Source organism: Rattus rattus, chromosome 8, assembly GCF_011064425.1.
Source record: "Rattus rattus isolate New Zealand chromosome 8, Rrattus_CSIRO_v1, whole genome shotgun sequence".
Lineage (NCBI taxonomy): Eukaryota > Metazoa > Chordata > Mammalia > Rodentia > Muridae > Rattus > Rattus rattus.
In genome coordinates, this window is record NC_046161.1 from 31,288,823 (window position 1) to 31,316,669 (window position 27,847).

The following is a 27,847-nucleotide window of genomic DNA, read 5'->3' on the forward strand; positions in this document are numbered from 1 at the left end:
TCTTTAACCACAATCTTTAAGCTTCCCTTTAACACCAGAGCACAACCATAACTTTGGAAAACAAAACTCAACCTCCAACAAACCATCTGTTCTCCAAAATCCATTCTCTCCAAAACACCAAGTCCATTCCTCATGCTTTAAAGTTTGACTGCAAATTCTTGCATATGAATGGATGATGGTGCAGGCTCTAATTCCTCAAGAAAGAGACATTGCCCTAAATTTTTATAAGTCTAGTTTCCAGGATAAGAATTATATTAAAATATTATTCCAATTTAGACCTGTTTCCCTGGGTTGGCTCATGCCACGTGTTGTCTAAAATTACTCTATCTATTATGAGGTTTAAGTCAACTTTATGTTACCAATGTTATAAATTTTTAACCATACCCAATAACTTAAAAGCCAGTAACCTTTAACCAAGACATGTAAAGCATATTATACATTTAAAAACCAATCAGAAACAAAAATGAAGTGGCTACACATCTCTTTAATATTTAAATCAATCACCATTTTTACTTTTTCTAGCTGTTGTTTTAAGAGAAACACCTTGTCATCTGTTGAGTCCAATAATCCCAGTCAAAGATTTTTCCAAGAGAAACAGCCATCAGTTCCATTACCATAGAAGCCGTGAAGATCCTGGTGCCTTTAGGATTGGCTAGTGTACACATTTAGCCAGCCCCCTGGGGAGCTTGCCCAGTGGACTTAGGCTTCTAGCTACAGATGCAGGGCTCCAAAAGCCAATCGAAACTTTTTATTTATTTGTTCCTTTCTTGAAAGGAGTTAAAACTACATTAATGGGTGAATCAACCAGCATTTAAAGTTTTAACCAGTTTTTTTTCTTTTAAACATGAAACACAAAACATTCAAGCAGTGAGAAGAAAACCCAGACATAAATTGACATACATGGACAACTTGGTGCACCAAGAACAGACAACAGACATAGAGGAAAAGGACTAGATGGTGTCCCACCAAAGGAACCCAGACATCCTACCTAAAGGACCCAGAACCAGAAATAAGCACTTTTCCAATAGGAGCCAGCAAGGAGGCAAGACGTCTCCCACCTCCTTCTGTCTCCAGGAGAGCTCCAAAAAACTTAAGCTCATTTCCTTCTTTTGCCAAAGCATCTCCAAAGTGGAGAGTCCGGGAGGACTGTTTTTCTCAACCCCATTCTCTCTCTTGTCTAGGGTGTAAACTGTCTCTAGTCAGAGTCCAAAGACTAAAAGCATCTATGAGAATTGACTTTGCTTCTTTAGATTTAAACATAACTCTAAAAGGACACATATACAAAAACATTTTACCATTATTACCTTGTCCCCTTTTGACAAGGTTTACTCACCACTACCCCAAATCTTTATCTTTGCACATGCTTTCAATTTCTGAGAGCCTTCTGAATTCTGCTTACTGGGGCCTTTCCTGGCCCATTTTCTCCAAATTTCTCAATCTCCCTTTCCAATCCAGAATATTCAAACCGCCACTAGCTATAAATCAAGGACTGACTTGTTCTATAGTTTTAACAAAATCTTGGGCTATCTTTACCTTAGTACTAGTACCTTGTTTGAGTAAACTTACAAGCTTATCTACGACTAATAACGAGGAACTTGTAGTTCCCATCGCTAAGACAAAACCTTTGTAGCACTACTTACTTCCAGTTTTGCCCCATGGTTGCCACTTGTCCCCAATACGTTCTGCTTCCTGACAACACCTCTGATCCTCCAGGCAACTATGCACTATATGCCAAACTGGGCGAACTCCTGGTTTTAAGGTTCCTTGGGACCATGCAAAGTCTAAGTCTTCGCCTAGTTTGTCCCAACAAGCAACAGAAAGATTACTCGAGACTGTGAACCAGGGTGCAATGGCATTACATTCACTCAGAAACCTCTCTATGGTGCTCCTTTTCATCTTCAACTTTCTTGATTCAGACAGCTCCTGAAGAGCCAGAAAAATTGGGTGGGATTGTGAATTTCCCATCACAGCAATAGGCAAAAATGATTCCCAAATGAAAAAGGAGGTTTACAAGCAGCCACAAAAGGAGGATGAAAAAGTCCATCAACTACAAGGCTGCCTGTTTTTACCTTCGGTTCGCTACGACTGCGAACTTTCTTGCTTACTACCCTGAAACTTTATAGCCACTAATTTCCCGTGGTCCTTATCATCCCACCTTACCTTGGGAACTTTCCAGCACTGCCCTGACTGCGAGAAGTTCTGATCTCCGGGTCCCCATATGGGCCACCACTTGCCTCGCCCAACCTAGACCAGCAAGGAAGACTCGACCAGAGGAGATCTTCTTCAAGCAGTTTTACTCAGGAACCTTGATACAATCTTCTGACCCCAGGAAATCCCTGCACCACACTTAAATAGCTAGCGATGGCCAATCCTAGCTAACCACGTGGGGGATAGCAGATAGGTTGTCCTATGCAGAAGTGACCAGGCCAAGCAGGAACAGCCAAATAAGGACTTGTTTTTCTCAATGACTTGTTTTTCTCAATGAGCAGAAGGTGGAAACCGGCGCCATCCCCGGGGCGCGGGACCTCGCAGCTCCCTACAAAAGATCAGTGTGCCTAATGCAAACACAAAGGACACTGGGTCAGGGACTGCCCCAGGAAAAACAAGAGGGGCTTCTCCAGCATCCCCGAAGGCAAGCCTCTCGGTCCTAGAGTGCTGGCTATGCACAAAGATAGAAGAGAAGCCTGGCCAGTTGTTTTGTGAATACGGGGCCCAACACTCTGTGCTAGTGTCCAGCAAAAGACCTTGAGTACAGGGGACTATGGGCAACAAATAATACTCATGGACTACCCGAAGAACAGTGGACCTTGGCGTGGGCCGGATATCCCACTTGTTCCTTCTGATCCCAGACTGCTCCTACGAGTCTGAACCCTACAATCCTGCTCCCAGACCCTGACCTAGACACCTGCTTCATGACTGTCAGCAGGTGCTCACTAAAGCACAGCGGTGGCATAAAGATCTGACTGACCAGCCACAGAGGGGGTAGATGCCATCTGGTTCATAGATGGGAGCAGCTTCTTAGAGAAGGAAAAAGATGGGCTGGGGCAGCAGTGGTGGATGGAAACAGAGTCATATGGGCTCAGGCCCTACCAGAAGGCACCTCTACTCAGAGGGTAGAGCTCGCTCCCCTCACCAAAGCCCTTGAGCTGAGAAAGAGACTTAACATCTATGTGGACAGCAAGTATGCCTTTGCTACAGCCTATTTGACATCTGAGGACAAGAAAAAAGAGATTCTGGCTCTGTTAAGGACCCCACATGACCCAGCCAGGCTGAGGAAGAGACTCTGGTATACCTCAACAGGAAAGAAGATCCTGCTACAAAAACAGGCAAAGGCCATGATAAAACAAATGCATCAATGGACTCACTTAGGAGTAAGCAAACTCATCCAGACGTCTTCAAAAACTAAATATTATGTCACAGGTCTCAAGTATCTCATGGAACAGATAGTACACTGATGTATACCATGCCAAAAGGTAACTGTTTTCAGGAAAGTTGACTCTGGCAGGAGGCTCCATGGGGAACGGCCTGGACCCTACTGAGAAGTGGACTTCACAGAGATAAAACCAGGAAAATATGGTTACAAATGTTTCCTAGTGTTTATCGATACCTTTTTAGGAATGCGTAGAAGCTTTCCCCACCAAGCAAGAGATGGCCTTGGTAGTGATCAAGAAAATACTGGGAGAAATCTTCCCCCTGTTTGGAGTGCCTAAGGTAATTGGTCAGATCACGGCCCTGCTTTCGTTGTCAAGGTAAGCCAGGATGTAGCCAGGTATTTAGAGGTCGATTAAAAAATTATATTACATCTACAGACCTCAAAGTTCAGGACAGGTAGAGAGAATAAATAAAATTCTAAAAGAGACCCTGACCAAATTGACCACGGAGACTGGCGCAGACTTGGTGGCACTCCTTTCCTCTTGCTCTCTTCAGAGCAAAAAATGCCCCTTCTGGATTCAGCCTTACCCATGTCCCTGAAGAGACTACAGAGTTCAGGGGAGGTAAAAAAGATAAATAGAACTATAAAGGGGCCTTGACAAAATTGGCCTTAGAGTCTGGCGGGGGAGACTGGACTGTCCTTCCTTTTGCTTTGTTCTGTGTATGGAACACTCCTGATCCTTTTGGCCTCACACCTTATGAGATTATGTATGGGAGCTCCCCCGCCCCTCACTGAATCGGGCGGGGACCCCTACCCTGAGGTCTTTCCTAAAACCCTGTTTGCTCATTTAAAGACTTTAGAAACGGTCCAAAGTGGAATTTGGAGCCAAGTGAAGGACGCCTACAAGATGGGAAGTCCAGGGCACCTCACCAGTTCCCAGCGGGAGACGCAGTCCTGGTCCAGTGACACCAGGCTGAGAATTTAGAACCTCACTGGAAAGAACCCTACCTAGTACTGTTAAGCTAGACGGGATTGCTGTATGGGTCCATGCCTCCCATTTGAAGACAGCACCAGATGTTCTCAGAAATGAATGGAAGTTAGAAAAGACTGCTAATCCTCTTGAGCTCCATCTCTGTTGTAAGTGCTTATAATCCCCATATCCCCTAGAAACTGACTTGGCAAGTTTCCTCCCAGGCCGGGGAGGTAATATGGTCCATCTCCAAAGTGACCCCACCATATACATGGTGGCCCACTCTCACCCCTCACTTTTGTAAGTTAGTAGCTGGGCTGGACACCTGGGACATTCCTGACACAGATCCTCAAAGTATGCCCTTAGAAGTCCCAAAGAGATTTTCACCTGGGGGCAAGTTCGGATACAGAAGTCCAGAAGCAAGGTGCCAATTGGGGAGACTGGTATTTTACGTTTGCCCCCGAGATGGCCAAGACCGGGCTACTATCCAGCGTTGTGGGGCGTAGAAAGTTTATACTGCTCTGCTTGGGGATGTAAGACTAATTTCCACGCTCCTAGGACCCTTAGTTATTCTCGTTACTTTTGACATTTGAACCCTGTATTTTTTAATAAGTTAATAGCCTTTATTAGAAAAAGAGCTAGTGCAGTACAGATTTTAATGCTTCACCAACAATATCATGCTTCAGAAGACCTTAGGGGAAAAATTGAAGAAAGCCCTGAGTTCTAAGATTAGAACTAGTCACAAGCAGAAGTGGGGAATGAAAGAATAAAGATTTTAAACTATCCCCTCTGACCCTGCTGTGAGGACAAATGCACCTCACAGCAAAGCATAACATAACATGTTTTGGGGATGTGCCTGGCTATAGCCACCACAAACCATCTGGCCTTGATAAGGCCTGACTTGACAGTCCTGAGAAAAATAAGAACTAGGGTCAGCTTGCCCCCAAAACAGGGTGGCCTATAGTTGAACTGAGCCCAAGTTACAAACCAATGAAATTGTGTTGTGTAACTGTTGCCAACTACCTATGTAATTTTCCCTATAAATACCTTCCCCTAATTGGGCTCGGGGTCAACTCCTCTGTCTCCTGCATGAGATATGTGTCGTCCCCAGAGCTCTGGTTCCTCAAATACACCTCTTGTTTATTACATCAAGACCGGTTTCTCGTGAGTTCTTGGGGGGTTGCGTCATGTCGAGATTTGAGTGGGGGTCTTCCCCACCCTGGTGGTCTTTCACTACAAAACTTATACTCAACAGAAGTGGAAAATCTAGATGAAATGGATGGTTTTCTAGACAGATACCACATACCATAGTTAAATCAAGAGCAGGTAAACTTTCTGAACAGGTCCATATCCCATAAGGAAATAGAAGAACTCATTGAAAAATTACCTTTAAAGAAGACCTGATACCAATGTTCCTTAAACTATTCCATAAAATAGAAACAGGAGGAACACTACCTAATTCATTATATGAAGCCATAATTACTCTGATACCTAAACCACACAAGGACCTTACCCAAAAAAGAGAACTTCAGACTAATCTTGTTTATTAATATTGATGCAAAATACTCAATAAAATTCTTGCAAACTGAAACCAAGAACAGATCAACACCATCATTAATCATGATCAAGTAGGCTTCAACTCTGGGATGCAAGGTTGGGTTAATATATGAAAATCCATTAATGTAACCCACCATATAAACAAACTCAAAGAAAAAAAATCACATGACCATCTCCTTAGATGTGTAAAAAACATTTGACAAAATATGACACCCCTTCATCTTAAAACTATTGGTGGGATCAGGAATTCAAGGTTCATATCAAAACATAATAAAAGCAATTTACTGCAAACCAACAACCAATATCAAATTTAATGGAGAGATACTTGAAGTAATCCCACTAAAATCTGGGATGAGATGAGGTTGTACACTCTCCCAATATCTATTCAATATAGTACTTGAAGTGCTATCTAGAACAATAAGACAAAAAAAGAGATGAAAGGATACAAATTGGCAAAGAAGAGTTAAAGGTATCACTATTTGCAGATGATATGAAATTCTACCAGAGACCTTCTCCAGGTGATAAACAACTTCAGCAAACTGTCTGGATATAAAATTAACTCAAATAAATCAGTAGCCTTCCTTTATACAAATGGTAAACAGGCTGAGAAAGAAATCAGGGAAACAATTCCCTTAACAATAGCCACTGATAATATAAAATATCTTGGGGTAACTCTAACCAACGAAGTGAAAGGTTTTTATGATAAGAACTTCAAGTTTCTCAAGAAAGAAATCGAAGATCTCAGAAAATGGAGAGATCTCCCATGCTCATGGATTGACAGAATTACCACAGTAAAAATGACCATCCTACCAAATTCAATCTATAGATTCAATGCAATCTCCATCAAAATTCCAACACAATTCTTCAAAGTCATAGAAAGAGCAACTCTCAAATTAATCTGGAAAGGCAAAAACCCCAGAATAACAAAACCATTTCTTAACAATAAAAGAATTGCTGCAGGATCACCATCCCTGACCTCAAGCTCTACTATAGAGTAATAGTTATAAAAACTGCATGGTACCAGTACAGAGACAGACAGGTTGATCAATGAAATAGAGTTGAAGACTCTGAAATAAAACCACACACTTACACACACTTGACTTTTGACAAAGAAGGCGAAAATATACAATGGAAAAAAGAAAGCATCTTCAATGAATGGTGCTGGTCTAACTGGCTGTCTGTATGTAGAAAAGTGAAAATAGACCCACATTTGTCACCATGCACAAAGATCAAGTCCAAGTGGATTAAGGATCTCAACATAAAACTAGATATACTGAATTCAATAGAAGAGAAAGTGGGAAAGAGCCTTGAATTCGTTGGCACAGGGAGAAATTTTCTAAACACAACTCCTATGGCTCATGTTCTATGATCAAGAACTGATAAATGGGAACTCATGAAAGTGGAAAGTTTCTGTAAGACAAAGGACATAGTTAATAAGACAAATTGGCATCTATGGATTGGGAAAAAAATCCTCACTAACCCCACCTGCGATAGAGGGCTAATATCCAAAATATATAAAGAACTCAAAAAGCTTAACACTAAAAAACCAGACAAACCAATCAAAAAATGGGGTATAGAACTAAACCATGAATTCACAATAGAGGGATCTTGAATGGCTGAGAAGCACCTAAAGAATTGTTCAAAGTCCTTAGTGATCAGAGAAATGCAAATCAAAATGACCCTGAGATTTCACCTTATACCAATCACAATGCCTAACATTACAATATCAGGTAACAACACATGTTGACAAGGACGTAGAGAAAGATGAACACTCCTCCATTGCCGTGGGATTGCAAACTTGTACACCACTCTGGAAATCAACTTGGAGGTTCCTCAGAAAATTGTAAATAGACCTACCTGAAGACCCAGCAATACCACTCTTGGGAATATACCCAAAAGATGCCCCACCATGCCACAGGCACACAGTTCCACTATTTTCATAGTGGCCTTATTTATGACAGCCAGAAGCTGGAAATAACCCAGGTGCCCCACGACAGAAGAATGGATGCAGAAAATGTGGTGCATCTACACAGTGGAATACTACTCAGCTATTAAGAATGAGGACATCCTAAGTTTTGCAGGCAAATGGATGGAACTAGAAAATGTCATCCTGTGTGAAGTAACCCCCACCCAAAATGACATGCACAGTATGTTCTCACTAATAAATGGATAGTAGCCAAAATGTATGGAATACCAAAGATATAGTCCATAGAACTCCAAAAGGTCAACAAGCTGAAAGGCCCAAGTGAGGATGCCTCAGTTCCATTTGGGAGGTAGAAGAAAGGAACCATAAGGGGGGAGGGGAGTGAGGGACAGGGGAGGGATAGGAGATGGGATTTGGGGATAGGGGAACATAATCTGGTATTGGGTGGGGGAAAAGGACTGAAGCCCAGAGTGACAGCAGAAAGAATGGAAGTAGGTGACCTTGGGAGGAAGGAGGTTTGGAGGACCCTCTAAAAAGGAGGTTTGGAGGATCCTATAGAATGTATGAGACGCCTGGAAAGTGAGACTCTCAGAACTGAAATGGGCACACCCTAGATGAAAGGTCCTACAGTGGGGAGAGGGAACTTATTGAATCCACCTACAGCAGAAAGGCAGGGTATCAAGTGAGTGGTGGGGTTGCTATCCTACAGCCAAAGCTCTGACCCACAATTCTTCCTGTCTGAAAGAAGTGCAGGAATGGAAATTTAGAAAAACTGGAGGGAAAGAAGGTCCAGCAGCAGGCCCAAAGGGGGTTCCAGCTCAAGGGTAGGCCCCAGATCTTACACCATTACTGAAGCTATGGGCCGTTCACAAAAAGGGACCTATCATGACTCCTCTCCCAAGGACCCAACAAGCAGCTGAAAGAGTCAGATGCAGATATGTGCACCCAACCAACAGAAGCTGCTGACCCCTCTGGTTGAATTAGGGAAAAGCTGAAGGAAGCTAAGGAGGAGGGAAACCCTGTAGTAAGACCAGCAGTCTCAATTAACCTGGACCCCTGAGATCTTTTAGGCACAGGATCACCAATCAGGCAGCATACACCAGCTGAGATGAGGCCTCCAACATATATAGTAGAGGACTCCTGGGTCTGGGTTCAGTCAGAGAAGAGGAACCTAACCCTCAAGAGACTGGAGGCCCCAGGAAGTTTAGAGGTCTGGTGGGTGTGTGGCATGAGAAACATCCTGTGGAGATGGAGTGCGGGGGAGTTTAAGGGGAGGGGAGTGCCTATGGGATGTGGAACTCCCTGGGGTGGATTAGGGAGGTGAATAAAATCTGTAGTATAAAAAATAGAAATAAAGTGAATGTTCGTTTGTCTTACATGTCCCAAGCACTGTCTATCACTGAGACAAGGCATAGCAGGAATTCAAACAGAGACAGAGAAAGCAACCATGGAGGAATATTGCTTTTGGTTTGCTCCCTATGACTTACTCAGACAGCTTCCTTAGGACCACCTGCTCAGGGATGACACTATCCAATGTGATACCCTTTCGTATCTATCACTAATCAAGAAAATACCTTATAGACATGACCATGGAGCAGTATAATACTGGCAATTCTTCTACAATTCACATTCTGTAGGTTAGGCTTGAGTACTTGAAATTTGATATATGTGGTTCTAACTGTTCAAATTATAATTGACTGCTTTTAATGAATAAAATAATATGTAATATACAAACATATACATACTCTGTACTATCATACATTATGTTATAAATCAGCTACATGAAAATCAGTATATTGAAAGCATACTAAAATATTTTCATTTTAATTACTAATATAAAATCTAGTGGTATAATTTTGTCAGTTAAGTGTAAGCTCAAAGAAGTTGAATAAATTCAGTTTGCCATAAAAAAATCTAAAATCATGGATTTTAACTACTGAAAAACAATAAAGAGAAACTAACTTCTTTTTTATACTCTTCCTGTACTTTCTTGGTATTTGCTATTGTTTTTCAGCAAGCAAAGAACAAATTAGCTCTCTGTAGATGATAGGACTAACCTTTTTAAAAACTTTATTAAAATGTTTTATTTCAGAGTGGGAATATTGATTTTTAATTCAACATCTGCTTTACAGAAAATTTCAAATTATCTTAATTTTAGAAGTACAATATAAATATTATACTTGTTGAATTGCATATGAAAAAAATCCTGTTTAAAAATGCATTCTTTGCTTTGGTTGGGGTTCATCTGTGTTTTATTATTTAAATCATAAACAACTACATCATTTATTTGAATTTATTTGAAAAAAATAAGATGAGGAAGACTGGAGGAAGCCATAAGATAATCTGAAGGTTCTTCAGGACCATTCATCAATTGGCACAAGAAGATCATTACAGAAGTCATATGCCTCACAACATTTTATCATTACTGTATAATCGCCATAGTAATAGTCATCTGTTGTACAGTTTTTCTGGCATCTAGAGTATGCTTCATTTGGTACCTGTTCTGTGGGAGACAAAAATAGAGTTAATATATTGTTTTGAATGAAGCAGGCCACAAATCCAAGTAAGAGTAAACCAAGATCATATTAAATGACAAACCATTTCTCTATAATATTAATCCTACATTGCCTTTACACTGTAAATAGTGTAACAAACTGACTGTTGCCTCTCATGCAGGAAGGCACAAAGTACTTTATAAACATTTGGTGTCTTCCAGGCTCTGTGGAGATCTTGAGCTCAACTGATTCTATTCTTATGGCTCCCGTACCATAAAAATAAATTTGAGGCCTTGAAGAGAAAGAGGCACCGTCCCTCCCACATTAACTTCACACACTACTTACCACTGTAAGGTGTATTCCACATTCTAACAGTTAGACAGGATTCACCATCTTTGGCTGTGCATGTTTTCATTTCATGTAGACATTTCTGATGTAAATAGGATGTACATTCTCTACACAGAAGCGCTAAAGCTGCAAGAAATAAAGAAAGACTTGAAAGAAAAGAGAAGTACTCAAACTCCCAGGCTGCTTGACCTCATTAAGGTTTTACCTTACAGAGATATATTTCAGGTAGCAACATGTTTTAAACAAATGGATGATCTAATTCTTTCCCTATAGAAGCCAAGGGCAAAACTGGTAGGCAGGAAGATGAAGGATTCTCCATAAGAAACTACCCCTACTTAGTTTGTTTTTTACACTTCTACATTTACTGTAGTAGAATGAAGATGAGAATTTCCTCAGAGTTGCCAGAGTTGGGGCAAAATTCAAGCTTCATATTAGGTAGCAGTACTATGGTAGTTGTGGATGCCTCACTCGACAGATTAAGTCATACTTTAACAAATATAGAAGACGCAATGTTATGTCAAGTCTCTAGTGAAGAAGAGTAAGTTAAAGAAGATCCATGCAAAAAAAAAAAAAAACAAAACAAAAAACCAAACAAAACAGAAATCTAATGGCCAGGATTAAAGCTTCTCTCTTGGTGAAACTGGATATTATCCCCGTTTAAGCCCATAGAGCCCCAAAACAAAAGATTTACTAAAAATATGTCAGGGTTCAAGTTAAACTGATTCCTTAGCAGCTAGGAAACCGGTTTCCCAATATTTACCAGTTTGCATACAGAGTAGCAGAATGATGCCCAGCTTTGGTTCATTCCCCATTGAGGATCTTCTAATTCTTGCAGCAGGTGTAGAATAGAAATGGAACTAGATGATGATCTAGCACAGGCTAATAAGTAGCCAACTATTTCATAACTCTCTTCATTGGCAAGTATGAACATGAAAGGTAAAACTAGATGCCAATCTAAATCATGATTATCTGGCAGTTGTCCAGATCTTTCTTCTGTAACGAATTTTTCCCCCTTGTTCCTCCTCAGAGGTAAGATTGTCAAAACTGTAAAATAATCAAAGAAGCAATATCATCACAGGAATTTTTATGTATGGTATGTAAAATATGTAGCTTGAAAGCCCCAGTCTATATGGGGCTTCTTGAAAAGATATGTAAATAACCTCTTTTCCCAATCACAGCAGAGAGTGATCACCTAGAAAGAAGAAAGTGGAGAGTCACCACAAGGTGAACTTCTGCCACCAGAGATTCCATGTATAAAGTCACGAGGGATTTAATACACAAAGTCTTAACTAAGTTTTAACAATGGTACAATTTAAAAATAAAGGCAGTGTTTCACTGGGATCAGATTTTTTGAGAAATAAACAGGGTTGGATATCATACTACAGGGAGAAACGATGGCCCAAGAAGCACACAAGTTCTCTTGCCTTCCAATGTGGGCCCATATTCTTAGAGTAAGAATTTTAAACACTGGATAAACGCTATCTGAGGAGTATTACTATTTATGCTCAAAGCTACTTTCAGATACATCTCAAAGAAAAGGTTCTATTGCAGTCCTCTCTAAACTTGACAGGAAAATGTAGGGTTATGTTGTTCTGTAATGTGAGCAGGAGTGAGATACGAGATTTCAACACCTTTATTCTACCCTAATGCCTGGGAGGTTGCTGACAGGTTCTGATTTCCCCATCCATCATTATTCTTTTAAACCTTGACATACCTGTCTCATTCTGAAGCTTTAGTGTTTTTCTGTACTGTTCACCCCTGTGATAACTGAGTAGCTAACACAGAGTCCATCATGTGATGCCTTTAGAATGTTTCATTGTTGAATTGGATAAAACACCTTGTGAAGATGAACTCTTTTCTAGCACCATGAACTTCTTGTATTTGGAGAATCACTAAAGAAGTAAAGATAAGGAATATGTTACCACAATCCCAGTCATGATCCTTTTTAGGGTGAAAGTGTCTCAGTGTCTTCAGGTTCTGATTTATAGATGGTCTAAATACTCTGGAAAAATTGTACTATCAGTGATTTGAATTACTGTGGATTTAGAAGACAGTTGTGTCAGGTGCTGGGATTGTTGAGAAGCAGTGGCTTTACTATGACCACTACCTAACTGCTGTCTCTGTCATCTCAGATACTTGGTTTGACTTATTATTCAGTCATTGAATATATATGCATATAACATGGTAAGACTTGTTCATGCTCTGGGATGTTGACTCAGTTTGTGAATTCATATGAGGCTTGATTATGTTGTTTTCTTGTTATCCTCTATTTCTGTTGGCTCTTACACTTTTTTCCTGTCTCCTCTGTAGGGTTCTTTGAGCCATGAGGGTAGGGAAATGATAGAAATTTCCCATTTAGGTATGATGATTATTTCAAGGTCTCTCACTCTCTGCATAATGTCTAGTTGCGGGTATCTATATATTGTCATCTGCTGCAGGAGAAAGCATCTCTGATAATGGATGAGCAAGGCTCTGATCTGAGTATAGTAAAATGTCATTAGGAGTCATTTTATTGTTTGTTTTTTTTGTTTGTTTTAGAAGAGTAGTATTTGGTTTTATTCTAGGTTCTTTGGCTACTGAGTTTCTGATTCTTGATCATCCAAGTAATGTCAGATGTGAATCCCAACTCATGGAGTGAGTTTTAAATCAAACCAAATATTGGTTGGTAACTCAAAGTTTTATGGCACCATTGCTTTAGCATATCTCACAGGCAGGAACAACATTGTATATGAAAGGTTTTGTAGATGGATTGATGTTTATGATATTTGTATTTCCCTTTAGTAGCATGTGGAGTACCTTCCTGTACCAAAGATACTAGAATATTGAGGTCAAGATTCTGTGTAAGCACCAGATTGACTTCTAAGTTTAATAATTGTATAGCTATTATCTTTTGCAATGGGACTTTGCTGTCAGTTTGTGGGGAGCAACTTAGACCCTTGAAAGCAGACTCGGTTGTTTGGGGATTCCCATGTGAACAATAATTCAATCAGATGTAACCTAGTCTTGAATTTTTTCTTTAGCAAAGATAGGTCAATTAGAGTCAGTGAGACAGCTCAGCACATACTGCCCAAACCCGAGGACAAGGTTTGGTTCTTGGAAATCACTGAGGAATTAGAGAAGTGACTTTTGAAATCTGTCATGGAATGTACATGACATGTACATGCACACACATAAAGGTGATGTTGAGGATGATGATGATGGTGGTGGTGGTGGTGGTGGTGGTGGTGGTGACGACAATGATGACGATGATAAACTAAGTTACTGAGAGTTCATTAGTTTTTCGAAATACCAAAACCAACATACAGTATCAGAAACAGAAAGACATTACATCTGGAGTTCATGGCTGCTTCTCTACTGCTTTTGCAATCTTTCTTCAACTCCAGCATTTCTAAAAGGAGGTGTATTTTTAACATTGAAAGAATTGCATATGTTTCTTACTATTGACTCTTAAAAATTTTGTTTTCCATAGCAGTATTTTGTTCCTAGTTCTTTTTTTCTGGCCTGTGTTTTGATTCCAGAGGAGCCTCATGTTCTTCTCCTTAGACAATTTCATGCTGCATTTGAGATGCTATTTCCCCCTTTCCCCACAATATAATTTTCTCTAGTTCTGATGCTTGAAGCTTTATTTAGTAACAAGAGGTATTCTGTTGTGACTCTGTCTCCCCAATTATTTGGTGGTTTCATTTATATCACCTTTTTATTGTCTGTCCTGCAGCAGAGAATTTCTTTTACCATACTAAATGATCTAGTTTTCTATGGTGTCGCAAGCCCTTTCTAGTCTTTTCATGTTAATCTAAGTGAAAGGTCTCCCCAGATGGTATCTGCTACTGGATGGAACAGTCATGCACATGTAATTTGCGCTAAACATGTTTTTGTGTGACAATAAGAAATCACTTTCATGTGTACATCCTTTCTTCTCACAATTTCTCCCCTTCTTTGCACATTCACTGATCTTTACATAATAAAAGAAGAGATTAAGGGCAGCACAAAACTTATGATACCATGGCCTTCAGAGACTCTTGTATCGAGCTATGAATGTAAAAGCAGAATTTTGACAGAATTCTCAAGATGTTGGAGATACCAGAGACACGAGACATTTGCGAAGGAAAGCTGCATACAAGGAGTGCAATCAGTTTAAGATTGTTGTATGTTGCCGTCAGTGAATCTGGAGGGATAGACATGTAATCCATTTGCAACTGAAGCTCCAGTTACTGATAATGAAACTGCAGCACATAGTATCTTCCTTGCTGGGTTTTGCTTGTATTCTGCTCCTCATTCTGCACCTTTTTCTCACCTTTTTGGATGAGAGTGACTACTTTGTGCCACTGCATGTTGGGATTATGTAATTTAGGATTTTGTGTGTTTTACAAGAAGAGTATAGTTAACATATTGCCTTGAGAAGAGACATTGTATAAATGGTAAAGATTGTTAAAGACTATGGGGACTTTGAAGTGGGACTAAATGTATTTCACATAATATATTGGCTATAGATTGTGAGGGACAGGGGCACAGTATGGTGGTTTTGATGATAAATGTCCCACATATCTCATGTGTGCTGAAACCACCATTCACAGTTGTGGATGCTTTATGAGAACAGAGTAGGACTTTTTGGAAGTAGAACCTCACAAAAGCAAGTATGCCTTTAGGGTGGCCTTAAGTTTTATAGCCTGCCCGTACTTCCTGTTCTCTCTCTTTGTTTCCTATGTGTAGCTGAAAATATGATCAGACAGCCTCTTGTTCTTGCCAATGTTTTGTTTCCTTTTGAATGCTTTCTCAGCCATGATGGACTCTGTCTAATACTAGAAGCTAAAATAATCTCTTTCTTTTCTGTGCAGCTTTTGCTCTAATCTTGTGTAGGGAACCACAGCTGCTATGAGTCAATGGTTACAATGTACCTGTCATGTCCAATAGACAATTTTTCTCCAGGACCACACCACTTCTTTCTCTTTCAATATTTCTACCACCTCTTCTGCGGTGGTCAGTGAGTTTTGGAAGAAGGGCTTGTGACCTAGGTATTCCATTTATGACTAAGTACTTCACAGAAGTACTTTCCCCTTCTCTACTCAGGATCCTTAAGAATGATGATTCAGCTAATAAAGGAGAATTACAGTCTATAGCTGAGAAAAGTTTAATAAATCCTGTGTGTGTTAACTAAAAGGTTGATGACTTTATGATTTATGAGCATACTCTAAACATACAGAAAAAATGTGATTCCAGTCAGTGTTGAGCACTGAAAATGTATCATATTAAAGAAATGAAAGTATAATTGCAAGGAGTCTGGGCTTAGATGGGGGAAGGAAATGAAGATTTAGAAACAATTCCCTCACACAAAGGGACACAAAGGCAACTTAGTGTAGTATCATCTTCCTAAAACAGGTGGGAGTAAACAACATTTCATTCATATTCTACATGCTCAGAAAGAACATCTTCCAAAGAATAAGGAATGCTTAGTGTATTTATTTTCTGGCAACAATATAACAGAAACAGTAGGTGGAGATTTTCTTAATTTGATGAAACTTGGACTATGGCCTTATAGCACTGTTATTTTGACATTCATGGAAACAAGCTCATTCAGACACCTTTCGTTTTAGCCTACTTAACGAGCATAAGCCACTGAGTGTTTTTCGTATCTTGCTCTGGTCCTAACTCTGTCTTGCTACTTTCAGGATACCAGTAGGTGAGCAGTTTTGGTGTGCCATGGCCTTTTGCTGTCTTGAAATTTAGCCTTACCACAGGCCTATAGACATGGAACAAGACAGTGAAGGGCCAAAACAGAATACAAAACAATCTTACCTCCTTTAAATTATATCCTGGAAGTATAAGTCACAATGTAGAAAATTCTAACTTCATAAAGTACATAGTATACAAAGGATGCTTGGAATGTTCATAGTCTTCCTGACAGTTTACACCTTTTAACTCATTTACTTATCTTAGCCATGCACACTGAAGTGATAAATGCATTAATAGAAATCAAGATTCAGCTATACCCGTGGTAATAAGGCTAGGGATGCCAAGCATAAGAATTAGACTATATGATCAAATATACATTCAGAAGAGCAAAGAATGTCCCTGGGTTCTGTGACTTATACAATACTGATTACCAGAAAAATCTATAATCCAGAGTAAAAATAGAGGTCAATGTAAGAAAATTTAGACCAAATGAAAAGGAAAGGACTGATGAGAATGACTGAAACTAGCTTATGCTAAGTCATTATGATTGGAATACCTAAGTCATTGCAGAAATCTATATAATCACAGCAGTAGGTATATACTGTTAGATGTCCAGATGTTTTTTCTTCTATTTTACAGGATTCCATGCAGTTAGTCTCAGCACTTCGCACTCTATTAACTGTGGAAGAAGAAAAAAAATATACACACACATATATATGTATGTATACACATACACACACACACACACACACACACACACACACACACACACACACACACTCATATGAGTTTGGAAGAGCCAGAATACAACCTCATATCTATGTACATTTAGACTAAAATGACTCATTAAAAGAATGTTCTTTGGTAGCAGCTATTATCTATATTGTTCCTCTCTGACCTTTGTTCCACCTGCTCCTAAGACACATCTTAAAAATTCTTTACCCCATGAGCCTTTACTAGTAGAAGCATGCACTTAGTGATGAGATTAAGTTTCTGGATGATGAGTCACATAACATCCTCTCCCTTTCATGTAGACAGGCATGAAGGACTTGTTCAACAGTGTTGGTGTCCAGACTCAGTGGTGGGCAAGACAGTAGGTAGAGAACAATGTCATATTAGCCCTCAGTATGAAATGATAATAAGGATTACTAAAATGTGCACCAGGAAATAGATGAAGCAGAAAGTCTGAGAAAGCACCAAGGTATTCTTTAGATAAGGAAAACTTTTCCAGAGTATGTGACTCTAGGCTAAGAATGAAGCTCAACAAACATTAGAACGTGAAAGCCACCAAGACAGATTGTAAGAAATGGCACTTTTAACTACTTGATTGTTTATAGTCTTTGGACCATGTAATGGCTTGAATAAGAATGACCCTCATAACCTTGAATATTTAACTTTTTTGTCCCCCTTCTTGGATGAGGCATCTAACTGGGGAGTGGGGTTTGAGGTTTCAAAAGCCAGCAACTCATTGTCTCACAGTCTTTCTCTCTTTCTGCCTCATGGTGTGTTAAAGGATATAAACTACTAGCTAGTCTCCCAGCCCCATTCCTGCTATGTTTCCCCCCATGATGGTCAAGTACTTTACCTCTCAGGAACCTTCAGCTAACCCCAAATTAAGTATTTCTTTGATAAGAAGTCTTGGTCATGGTGTTTTGCCATGGGTATGGAAAAGTAATTGTGGCAGACCATAAATAGCAGAGATGTTGAGAATCAGAAGACTGGTGACCATATCAGTATAATGGCTGAGAGAAGCCCTGTTCACCTTTGCTTTATCAGCCTCCAAATGTTGATGGTAGCACATGGTTCCATGTAATAACTGGACATCAGTTGATTCTTTTTCTTCAAGTCCAGAATCTTAGATAGGGTACTTAGAATCCTGAAGGAGAAATAGATATTCTCCAGAGCAGAGAACACATACTTACTTTCAGATGTATACCAGGTTCTGCGTATCATACACTTTTCACCAGCTCTTGTATTGCACGTCTCCTGTGTTCCAGTACATTTTCCGTACTTGTAAGAACTACATTTCACACACTGTACAGGGAAGCCTAAAGTGTAGAGACTGATGAGAGGAGGAGGGTATCATCACTGTCACTGTTCTTTCTCAAAGACAACATAGATCATCTGACCTCTGGATAGCTTGGCTGCACCAATATTTTGGCTTACAGATATGCTCCAGTCAACATGTCCCAACACCGCAGACAGAGGAGTGGGGAATAAGAGCTAATTTACTTTTCTTCGTACAGCAGATAAGGGAGCAACCTGCAGGCAATACCTGTTTCAAAGCAGAGAAGAAAGAGGCACAGCTTCAGTAGGTTTTCCATTTCTCCTAAGCAGATTCTTCCAGCTGTGTTAGTACCAGACAGCTGATGAGAAGCAATGAGTCAGAGAAAAGACCAGTCTCTAGTGAATTTATAATCCATGCAGGCATGTACAAAGAAGAGTGTGTATTAGATTGCTCAGAAGCAAATCTCAAAGTAAGCTCCTCCCACACTGGTAACATACCAAATCTACCTCCCTTAATTTTTTACTCCTCTCTTTTATTTCATTGCTTCAGGTGGCGCTAAAGATGCATGACTCACGAGGTAATCTTACCATCAGCAGCACAATGGACTTTTCTATGCTTTTCTTTATGCTACCAGCATCTAGGCAAGGAAAAGATTTGGAAGAAGTCTTTTATCAAACCTGAAATGCAGCACCAGAGAGCTGCACAAGAATGGATCTCTTGGTTCCTAGAAAATCCAACACAGCTACCTGATATCTTGAAATAACTGTGTGTGATAAGGGTGTTTGCATAGTCCTCTGATAAAGGAAGGACCATGTTAGTGCCACTCATAACAGAGTCTTCACCACTACACACATGGCTTCTGCTTGGACACCTGAAGAGATGCTCCTTGTCTGTCTGGAGTACAAATATTTTCTGGGTACAAAGGGTTATCTGATGTCCACTCTGCTTTGCAAGGCTGTGCAGGCTGTCTGAGTACATCTTTGATTGAGGCTGTAGTTATTACCTGTAATGGCTGTAGAGAGTCCTAAACAAGCAGGCTGCCATGAGAGATTCTAGTCAATTGCCAGCAAAGGGGCTATTTGTCTGATAGTTTCCATGATCAAGGTTGCCATGCATAAGTGAAAGGCCCATCTAGTAGCCTGCTCCTGACACTTTTGATCATGTACAGAAAGCACAGATGATTTTAATAATAAAGAGTTAGCAGAAACTCAACATAGAGCTTACATTTCTAATAACATTAAGCAGATTTTATAATGTAATTATATATTACATATTAAATGCATATGTATTTGACACAAGATCTGACTATGTAGTCCCGGCTGGCCTGAAATTACTATGGAGAACAGGATGATCCTGAACTCACATACATCTGTCTGCCATAAATGTATATTCAAAAATTTCATTTTTCTATTGAGTCCCGAATGGTCAAATATCTTCATATAGTTGATTACTAAATTGTTTTTATTATAGAAGAAATTAATAGCTTTGTTGCCACATACAAGTGTGTTCTAGGCTATATTGTATACTTTTTGCTTTAGAACTGGTATGTATTTTTTAGGAGTGGTAGTTTGAGTATACTTTGCTCAGAAAGTGGCACTGTTAAGAAGTGTGCCCTTGTTGGAGGAGGTGAGTCAATTTGAGACTCTCCTCCTAGCCATGTGGGAGCTAGCCTGTTTCTGGATTACTTTGGATGAAGATGTAGAACTCTCAACTCCTCCAGCCATGTCTGCCTGGATGCTGCCATGCTCCTGCCTTGATGATAATAGACTGAACCTCTGAATCTGCAAGCTTGTCCCAATTAAATGTTGACCTTTATAATGTGATGGTTTGAATATGCTTGGCCCAGGGAATGGCACGATTAGGAGGTGTGGCCTTATTGAAGGAGGTTTGGGCTTGTTGGACCAAGTGTGTCACTGTTAGGGTGGGCTCTGGTACCCTCTTCTTAGCTACATGAAAGCCAGTCTGCTCCTGTCTTCCTTTGGACAAAGATGTAGAACTTTCATCTCCTTCACACCAACACCTGATCTGAGGTCAAGTCTCTAGGAGGACTGTGTAAACCCCACACCTTCTCTCTTCAAAGTTTTTTTCCCTTATGATACCTGTTGATTATTGGTCTTGTGCCAGTATTTAGCCTTAGATGGAGTTTGAATGCTGCCCAACTTTGGGGAGACTGAGCCTGGTGCTCTGGAGCCTACTACAGGCCTCACACTATGCACAGGCTGGCCACCACTCAGAAAGTCTTAGACTGCTCCCCCCACTAGCAGGCTGAGGAATGGGTCTTCCACACACCAGATTTCCTATACCTCACTAAGCAGCAGTGATTCAGTACTGGCTTTTCTCTGTTTGTTACTATTGACAGGTGTACCACCCCAGTCAAACTTCCCATCTGACAACATGTTCCATGCCTCTACTGTTATGGCCTATTAAGCCACACTTAAAGCATTCTGATGTTTTACAAGATCTTTAAATTTACATTCTTCCAAACAAAAGCATGGTCAGACCTATTACAGCAATATTCTCCTAGTACCAACTTCTGTCTTAGTTTGAGTTTTACTACTGTGAAGAGACAACATAACAAAGGCAACTCTTATAAAGAACAACATTTAACTGGGACTGGCTCACAGGTTCAGAGGCTCAGTCTATTATCATTACTGTAGGAGCGTGGCAGTGTCCTGACAGACATATGGCAGGAGGAGATGAGAGTTCTACATTCAAAGGAAGTAAGGAGGAGATTGGCTTCATCGTGGCTAGGAGAAGGGTCTCGAAGCCCACTCCTGTAGTGACACACTTGCCCCAACAAGGCTTCACCTCCTCCAACAAGGCCATACCTCCTGATAGTGCCACTTTCTGGGCCAAGCATAGTCAAACCACCACAAGAGTCAAGTTCATGTTAGTGGAAAACTATTATAGTTTACAGCTGGGGTGTTATAAGCATTCATTCATATTAAATTGGTGATTATTTCTATATTTTGTCCATAGAGAATGATACAAAGTTTTTCTTTCTTAATTTATTTTTCTATTTTGTTTTATCTTAACAGTGTTTGCTGTTTATTAAGGATAATATCTATTTTTGTGGGTTTTATTGAATTAAAAACAATGCTGTTTTGACACATAAAAATCCAATACCAAAGGTGTTAAGAAATCTAAAAGTATGAGCTATTAATATAATATTATGCATAAAAATATAATTTTAACAGTCATCACCATGACCATCATAGTTGTTCTCATCATCTCCACCACCATAACATTCATGAAAAAGATGTTGTACTTTCTGTGTAAGTAAACCAGCTTCATCAATATATGCTTTCTCTTTTATTTTAAAGCCTGGAGCTGTTTAATTGTTATTGTCACGCTAACAAAAGTTAATGTGGCAAAATTTGGAGACCATGCACACACAAGCATGCTAAAACTGTTTTGATTTTCTAGGAAAATCAAGATTACATACTTGTAGAAAGGCCCATGCTTAGAAAGGCTGGTCCCTTATCCTGATGATAACAATATAAATAAGAAGAAATAACAGCAACTTTATTAAGAATTAACATACTTTACATTGATCCAGGAGAGAAATATAGAAAGAGTTAAAATAGAATATTCACTGTGATTCAGAGGTAGAGAATAAAACAGTGCCAACCACAAAAAAAAACCAAAACAAAAAAAATATAGAATATTCAAGGATCTATTCAATGGAACCGAGACACTGTCTCTAGGTGTACAACGCATGTGAAGTCTCAGTTCTAACTGAAAGACACAGAGATACATAATATCTTCTGAAAACCTCACCCAAAATGTCAGAATTTCCCTCTTTAACAGAAAGATATATAAATAGAATATAAATAGACATATAAATAGAAAGATTTAACAAATGAAAACATTTAAGAACTGGCAGCAGCTATATCAAAACAAGCAAATCCCAAAGCAGGAAAAGCATTTTAGTACAAGAAAATAATTTTGTAATACACACAAGCTCAGAAACAACTTCTAACTTTGCAAATGGAATAGTTCTAGAAATTTCAATCAGAAGGTAAGGAAGGGATAATACATTTTAACAAATATAATTACAGTAGTCATTAATCCTAGAAAGGTTAGAATCAAAGAGATGGCAATGTAATCATTAACCACAGTAATGTAATTAAAGATACTGCTGGTGTACTCTTTGACTCAGCTGTCCACTTCTAGGAATTGTTCCTCCAGATACAATCACATAAGGACACAGAGGTATAGATACAAAGATAAGTCTGTACTTGTTGGAAACACACATATCCTTTGCTTTGACGTAAAGACACTAAAAGCAACTTATATGTGCAATGAAAGATTTTTTTACATTCCTTTTTATTTTTTTATTTAATGGTTTTATTTTTTACACTCCAGAGTTTATTCCCTTCCCAGTCCACCCTCTGACTATTCCGCATCCCATATCACCTCCCTGTCCTTGTCTCCAAAAGGAGATCCCACCACACCCCACCTAACCTCACCCCACAGGACCTCTAAACTCCCTGGGCCTTCCAGTCTATTTAGGGTTATATGCATTTTCTCTGACTAAACCCAGACCAGGTATTCCTCTGTTGTATATGCATTAGGGGGCCTCCTATCAGCTGGTGTAAACTGCTCAGTAGGTGATCCAGTGTTTGAGAGATCTCAGGGGTACAGGTTAATCGAGACTGCTGGTCCTCTTACAGGGTGGCCCTCCTCCTCAGCTTCCTCTAGCTTTCCACTAATTCAATTAGGGGTCAGCAGCTTCTGTTCATTGGTTGAGTGCAAATATCTGCATCTGACTCTTTCAGAAGCTTGTTATGTCTCTTGGAGGGCAGTCATGATAGGTCCCTGTTTGTGAACACTCCATAGCCTCAGTAATAGTGTCAGGACTTGGGTCCTCACTTTGAGCTGGATCCCCTTTTGGGCCTGTCACTGAACCTTTTCCTCAGTCTCCTCTCCATTTCCATTCCTTCATTTCTTTCAGACAGGACAAATTATGGGTCAGAATTTTGACTGTGGAATAGCAACCATTATCCCTCATTTGCCCTGGCTTTCTGCTGAAGGTGGGCTTTACAAATTCCCACTTCCCACTGTAGGGCACTTCATCTAGGGTTACCTGCTTTGAGTCCTGAGAGTCTTTCACTTCCTAGTTCTCTGGTACATTCTGATGGGTCCTCCCAGCCTCCTACCTCCCCAGCTCATCTGTTTCCATGCTTTCTGCTGGCTCTAAGGCTTCAGCCTTTCCTCCCACCCAATAGCAAGATAATGTTCCCCTATCCCTGTCGTCATCCCCTTTTCCTCCCCTGTCCCTCCCTCCATCTCCCCTTGTGGGTGCCTTCTTCTCCCTCCCAAGTGGAACTGAGGCATCCTCACTTGGGCCCTTCAGCTTGACCTTTTGCTGTTCTGTGGATTGTACCTTGGGTATTCCATCCTTTTTTTTTTTTTTTTGGCTAATATCCACTTATTAGTGAGTACATACAATGCATGTAGGTTTGGGTCTGAATTATCTCATTCAGGATGATATTTTCTAGTTTTATCAATTTTTCTGTAAAACTCAGGATGTTCTTTTCTTTTTTTTTTTTTTATTAACTTGAGTATTTTTATATACATTTCGAGTGTTATTCCTTTCCGGTTTCGGCAAACATCCCCTCCCCTTCCCTTCTTTATGGGTGTTCCCTCCCCAACCTCCCCCCTTGCCGCCCTCCCCCAAAAATCTAGTAGCTGAGTAGTATTACATTGTGTAAGTGAACCACATGTTCTGTGTCTGTTCTGTCTTGGACATCTAGGTTGTTTCCAGTTTCTGGCTATCACAAACAAGGCTATTACAAACATAGTGGAACATGTGTTCTACTTGGTATATTCCCAAGAGTGGTATTGCTGGGTCTTTAGGTAGATCTATTTCCAATTTTCTGAGGAATCTCCAAATTGACTTCCAGAGTGGTTGTACCAGTTTGCAATCCCACCAGCAATGGAGGAGTGTTCCTCTTTGTCTACATCCTTGCCAACATGTGTTGTCAGCTGAGGTTTTGATCTTAGGCATTCTGACTGGTGTAAGGTGAAATCTCAGGGTCCTTTTGACTTGCATTTCTCTGATCACTAAGGACTTTGAACATTTCTTTAGGTGCTTCTCAGCCATTCAAGTTTTCTCTGTTGTGATTTCTCGGTTTAGTTCTATACCCTGTTTTTTGACTGGGTTGTTTGTTTTTTTGGTGGTTAACTTCTTAAGTTCTTTATATATTTTGAATATTAGCCCTCTATCGGACGTGGGGCGAGTAAAGATATTTTCCCAATCTGTAGGATGCCAATTTGTCTTATTGACTATGTCCTTTGCCTTACAGAAGCTTTCCAGTTTCATGATTTCTCATTTATCAATTTTTGATCTGAGAGCATGAGACATTGGAGTTCTATTTAGGAAATTCCCCCCATGACAATGAGTTCAAGACTTCCACTTTCTCTTCTATTATACATCATCAGAGAAATTGGTCTGGTATTTTCTTACTTCGTTGAGCCTTTGTTTGTTTAGGTGTCAGGGTGACTGGCTTCATAGAATGAATTTGACAGTGTTTCTTTTGTCTCTATTTTATTTATTTGAGGAGCATTAGTCATGACTCTTCTTTGAATGTCTGGTGGAATTCTGCCCTGGGCTTTTCTTGGTTGGGAGAATTTTAATGGCTGTTTTAATTTTTTTTAAAAGCGTTATAGCAGTGTTTCCCTCATTTACCTGATCTTGATTTAACTTTGTTAGGTGGTATCAGTCTAGAATATCATCAATTTTACTTAGATTTTTTTCCCCCAATTTTGTGGATTACAGGATTTTGAATTAAGACAGTGATTTTTAAAAATTTTTTCTCATTTTCTGTTGTTTTGTCTCACTTTTCATTTCTGATTTTGTTAATTTGGAGTCTTTTAATTAGTTTGGCTTTTAAAGGTATGTCTCTCTTGCTGATATTTTTCAAAGAACCAGGTCTTCATTTTGTTGATTTTTCTTATTGTTAAATTTCTTTATAATTTATTGATTTCAGGCCGAATTTCAAAATTTTGTGCCATCTACTCCTCTTGTGTGTGTTTTCTTCTTTTTGCTTTAGAACTTTCAGGTATGCTGTTAAGTTGCCAGTATGAGACTTCTTTAATTTCTTTATGAAAGCTCCTAGTGATATGAACTTTACTTTTAGCACTGCTGTCATTATGTCCCATAAGGTTGGGTATGCTATGCCTTCATTTTCATTGAATTGTAGAAAAATTTCAGTTTCTATTTTTTTTAATTTCTTCCCTGATCAAGTATTCACTAAGTAGAGAGTTGTTCAGATTCCACGAATATGTGGGCCTTTTATTGTTTCTGTAATTATTAAGTCCAGTCTTCATCCATGATAATCTGATGAAGTGCAAGGTGTTATTTAATCTTCTTGTATTTGTTAGGCTTGCTTTATGCCTGAGTATATGGTCAATTCTTTATTTGTTCTGTACTTTTTGTGTTTCTATTATTATGTGATAGGAAAACTTTATTTTCTGGTTCAATTATTTGGTGGCTTCTTGTAGGTTTATGGCCACCTCTTTCTTTAGAGTTGGGAAGTTTTCCTCTATGATCTGAACTGGAAATCTCCACCCACTTTTATTTCTATTATTCTTAGGTTTGGTCTTATCATAGTGTCACAAATTTCCTGGATGTGTTGTGCCAGCAAGTTTCTATATTTTGCACTGTATGACGGATATATCAATTTCTTCTGTTGTATCTTCTTTTTTAAAAAAATTTTTATTGGATTTTTTTAAATTTACATTTCAAAAGTTATTCCCTTTCCTGGTCTCCCAGACATAAGCCCCCTAACTCATCCTCCTCCCCTTCTTCTATAAGGGTATTCCCCTTCCCATCCATCCTTCATTCCCACCCCTCCAACTTTCCCCTACACTGAGGGTCCAACCTTGGCAGGACCAAGGGCTTCTCCCTCCATTGGTGCCCAACAAGGGCTTCCTCTGTTACATATGCAGTTGGAGCCATGGGTCAGTCCATGTATAGTCTTTGGGTAGTGAATTAGCTCTGGTTCGTTGGCATTGTTGTTCATATGGGGTCTCGAGCCCCTTCAAGCTCTTACAGTCCTTTGTCTGATTCCTTCAATGGGGTCCCGTTCTCAGTTCAGTGGTTTGCTGCTGGCATTCGCCTATGTATTTGCTGAATTCTGGCTGTGTCTCTCAGGAGAGACCTACATCCGGTTCCTGTCAGCCTGCACTTCTTTGCTTCATCCATCTTATCTAGTTTGGTGGCTGTATATATATGGGCCACATGTGGGGCAGGCTCTGAATGGGTGTTCTTTCTGCCTCTGGTCTAAACTTTGCCTCGCTATTCCCTGCCAAGAGTATTCTTGTTCCCCTTTTAAAGAAGGAGTGAAACATTCGCATTTTGGTCATCCGTCTTGAGTTTCATTTGTTCTAGGCATCTAGGGTAATTCAAGCATTTGGGCTAATAGCCACTTATCAATCAGTGCATACCATGTATGTCTTTCTGTGATTGGGTTAGCTCACTCAGGATGATATTTCCCAGTTCCCTCCATTGGCCTATGAATTTCATAAAGTCATTGTTTTTGATAGCTGAGTAATATTCCATTGTGTAGATGCACCACATTTTCTGTATCCATTCCTCTGTTGAAGGGCATCTGGGTTCTTTCCAGCTTCTGGCTATTATAAATAAGGCTGCTATGAACATAATGGAGCATGTGTCTTTGTTATAGGCTGGGGCATCTTTTGGGTATATGCCCAAGAGAGGTACAGCTGGGTCCTCAGGTAGTTCAATGTCCAATTTTCTGAGGAACCTCCAGACTGATTTCCAGAATGGTTGTACCAGTCTGCAATCCCACCAACAATGGAGGAGTGTTCCTCTTTTCCACATCCTTGCCAGCATCTGCTGTCACCTGAATTTTTGATTTTAGCCCTTCTCCCTGGTGTGAGGTGGAATCTCAGGGTTGTTTTGATTTGCATTCCCCTTATGACTAAAGATGTTGAACATTTCTTTAGGTGTTTCTCAGCCATTCGGCATTCCTCAGCTGTGAATTCCTTCTTTAGCTCTGAACCCCATTTTTTAAAAAGGGTTATTTGTCTCCCTGCAGTCTAACTTCTTGAGTTCTTTGTATATTTTGGATATAAGCCCTCTATCAGTTGTAGGATTGGTAAAGATCTTTTCCCAATCTGTTGCTTGTCATTTTGTCCTAACAACAGTGTCCTTTACCTTATAGAAGCTTTGCAGTTTTATGAGATCCCATTTGTCGATTCTTGATCTTGGAGCATAAGCCATTGGTGTTTTGTTCAGGAAATTTTCTCCAGTGACCATGTTTTTGAAATTCTTCCCCAATTTTTCTTCTATTAGTTTGAGTGTATCTGGTTTGATGTGGAGGTCCTTGATCCACTTGGATCAAGTGCCTGCCCCACATGTGGCCCATACAGATACAGCCACCAAACTAGATAAGATTTATGAAGCAAAGAAGAACAGAGTGACAGGAACCAGATGTAGATCTCTCCTGAGAGACAAAGCCATAATACAGCA

At 39.8% G+C, this 27,847-nt stretch overlaps 2 protein-coding genes across 2 annotated transcripts; both read right to left on the reverse strand.

The window, feature by feature from the left end:
- Window positions 1–10,132: 10,132 nt before the first annotated feature.
- LOC116906542 (prostate and testis expressed protein 4-like) lies at window positions 10,133–11,501 on the reverse strand. The gene is made up of 3 exons (XM_032909240.1): window positions 11,428–11,501; window positions 10,665–10,793; window positions 10,133–10,327 (listed from the first exon to the last, which is right to left on the reverse strand). The coding sequence occupies exons 1-3, from the start codon at window positions 11,477–11,479 to the stop codon at window positions 10,179–10,181; spliced, it is 330 nt and encodes a 109-aa protein (XP_032765131.1). The 5' UTR covers window positions 11,480–11,501; the 3' UTR covers window positions 10,133–10,178.
- A 5,369-nt stretch (window positions 11,502–16,870) lies between these two features.
- Window positions 16,871–18,661, reverse strand: LOC116906608. Its single transcript, XM_032909365.1, has 3 exons — window positions 18,613–18,661; window positions 18,260–18,385; window positions 16,871–17,016 (listed from the first exon to the last, which is right to left on the reverse strand). The coding sequence occupies exons 1-3, from the start codon at window positions 18,659–18,661 to the stop codon at window positions 16,871–16,873; spliced, it is 321 nt and encodes a 106-aa protein (XP_032765256.1).
- Between the last annotated feature and the right edge of the window lie 9,186 nt (window positions 18,662–27,847).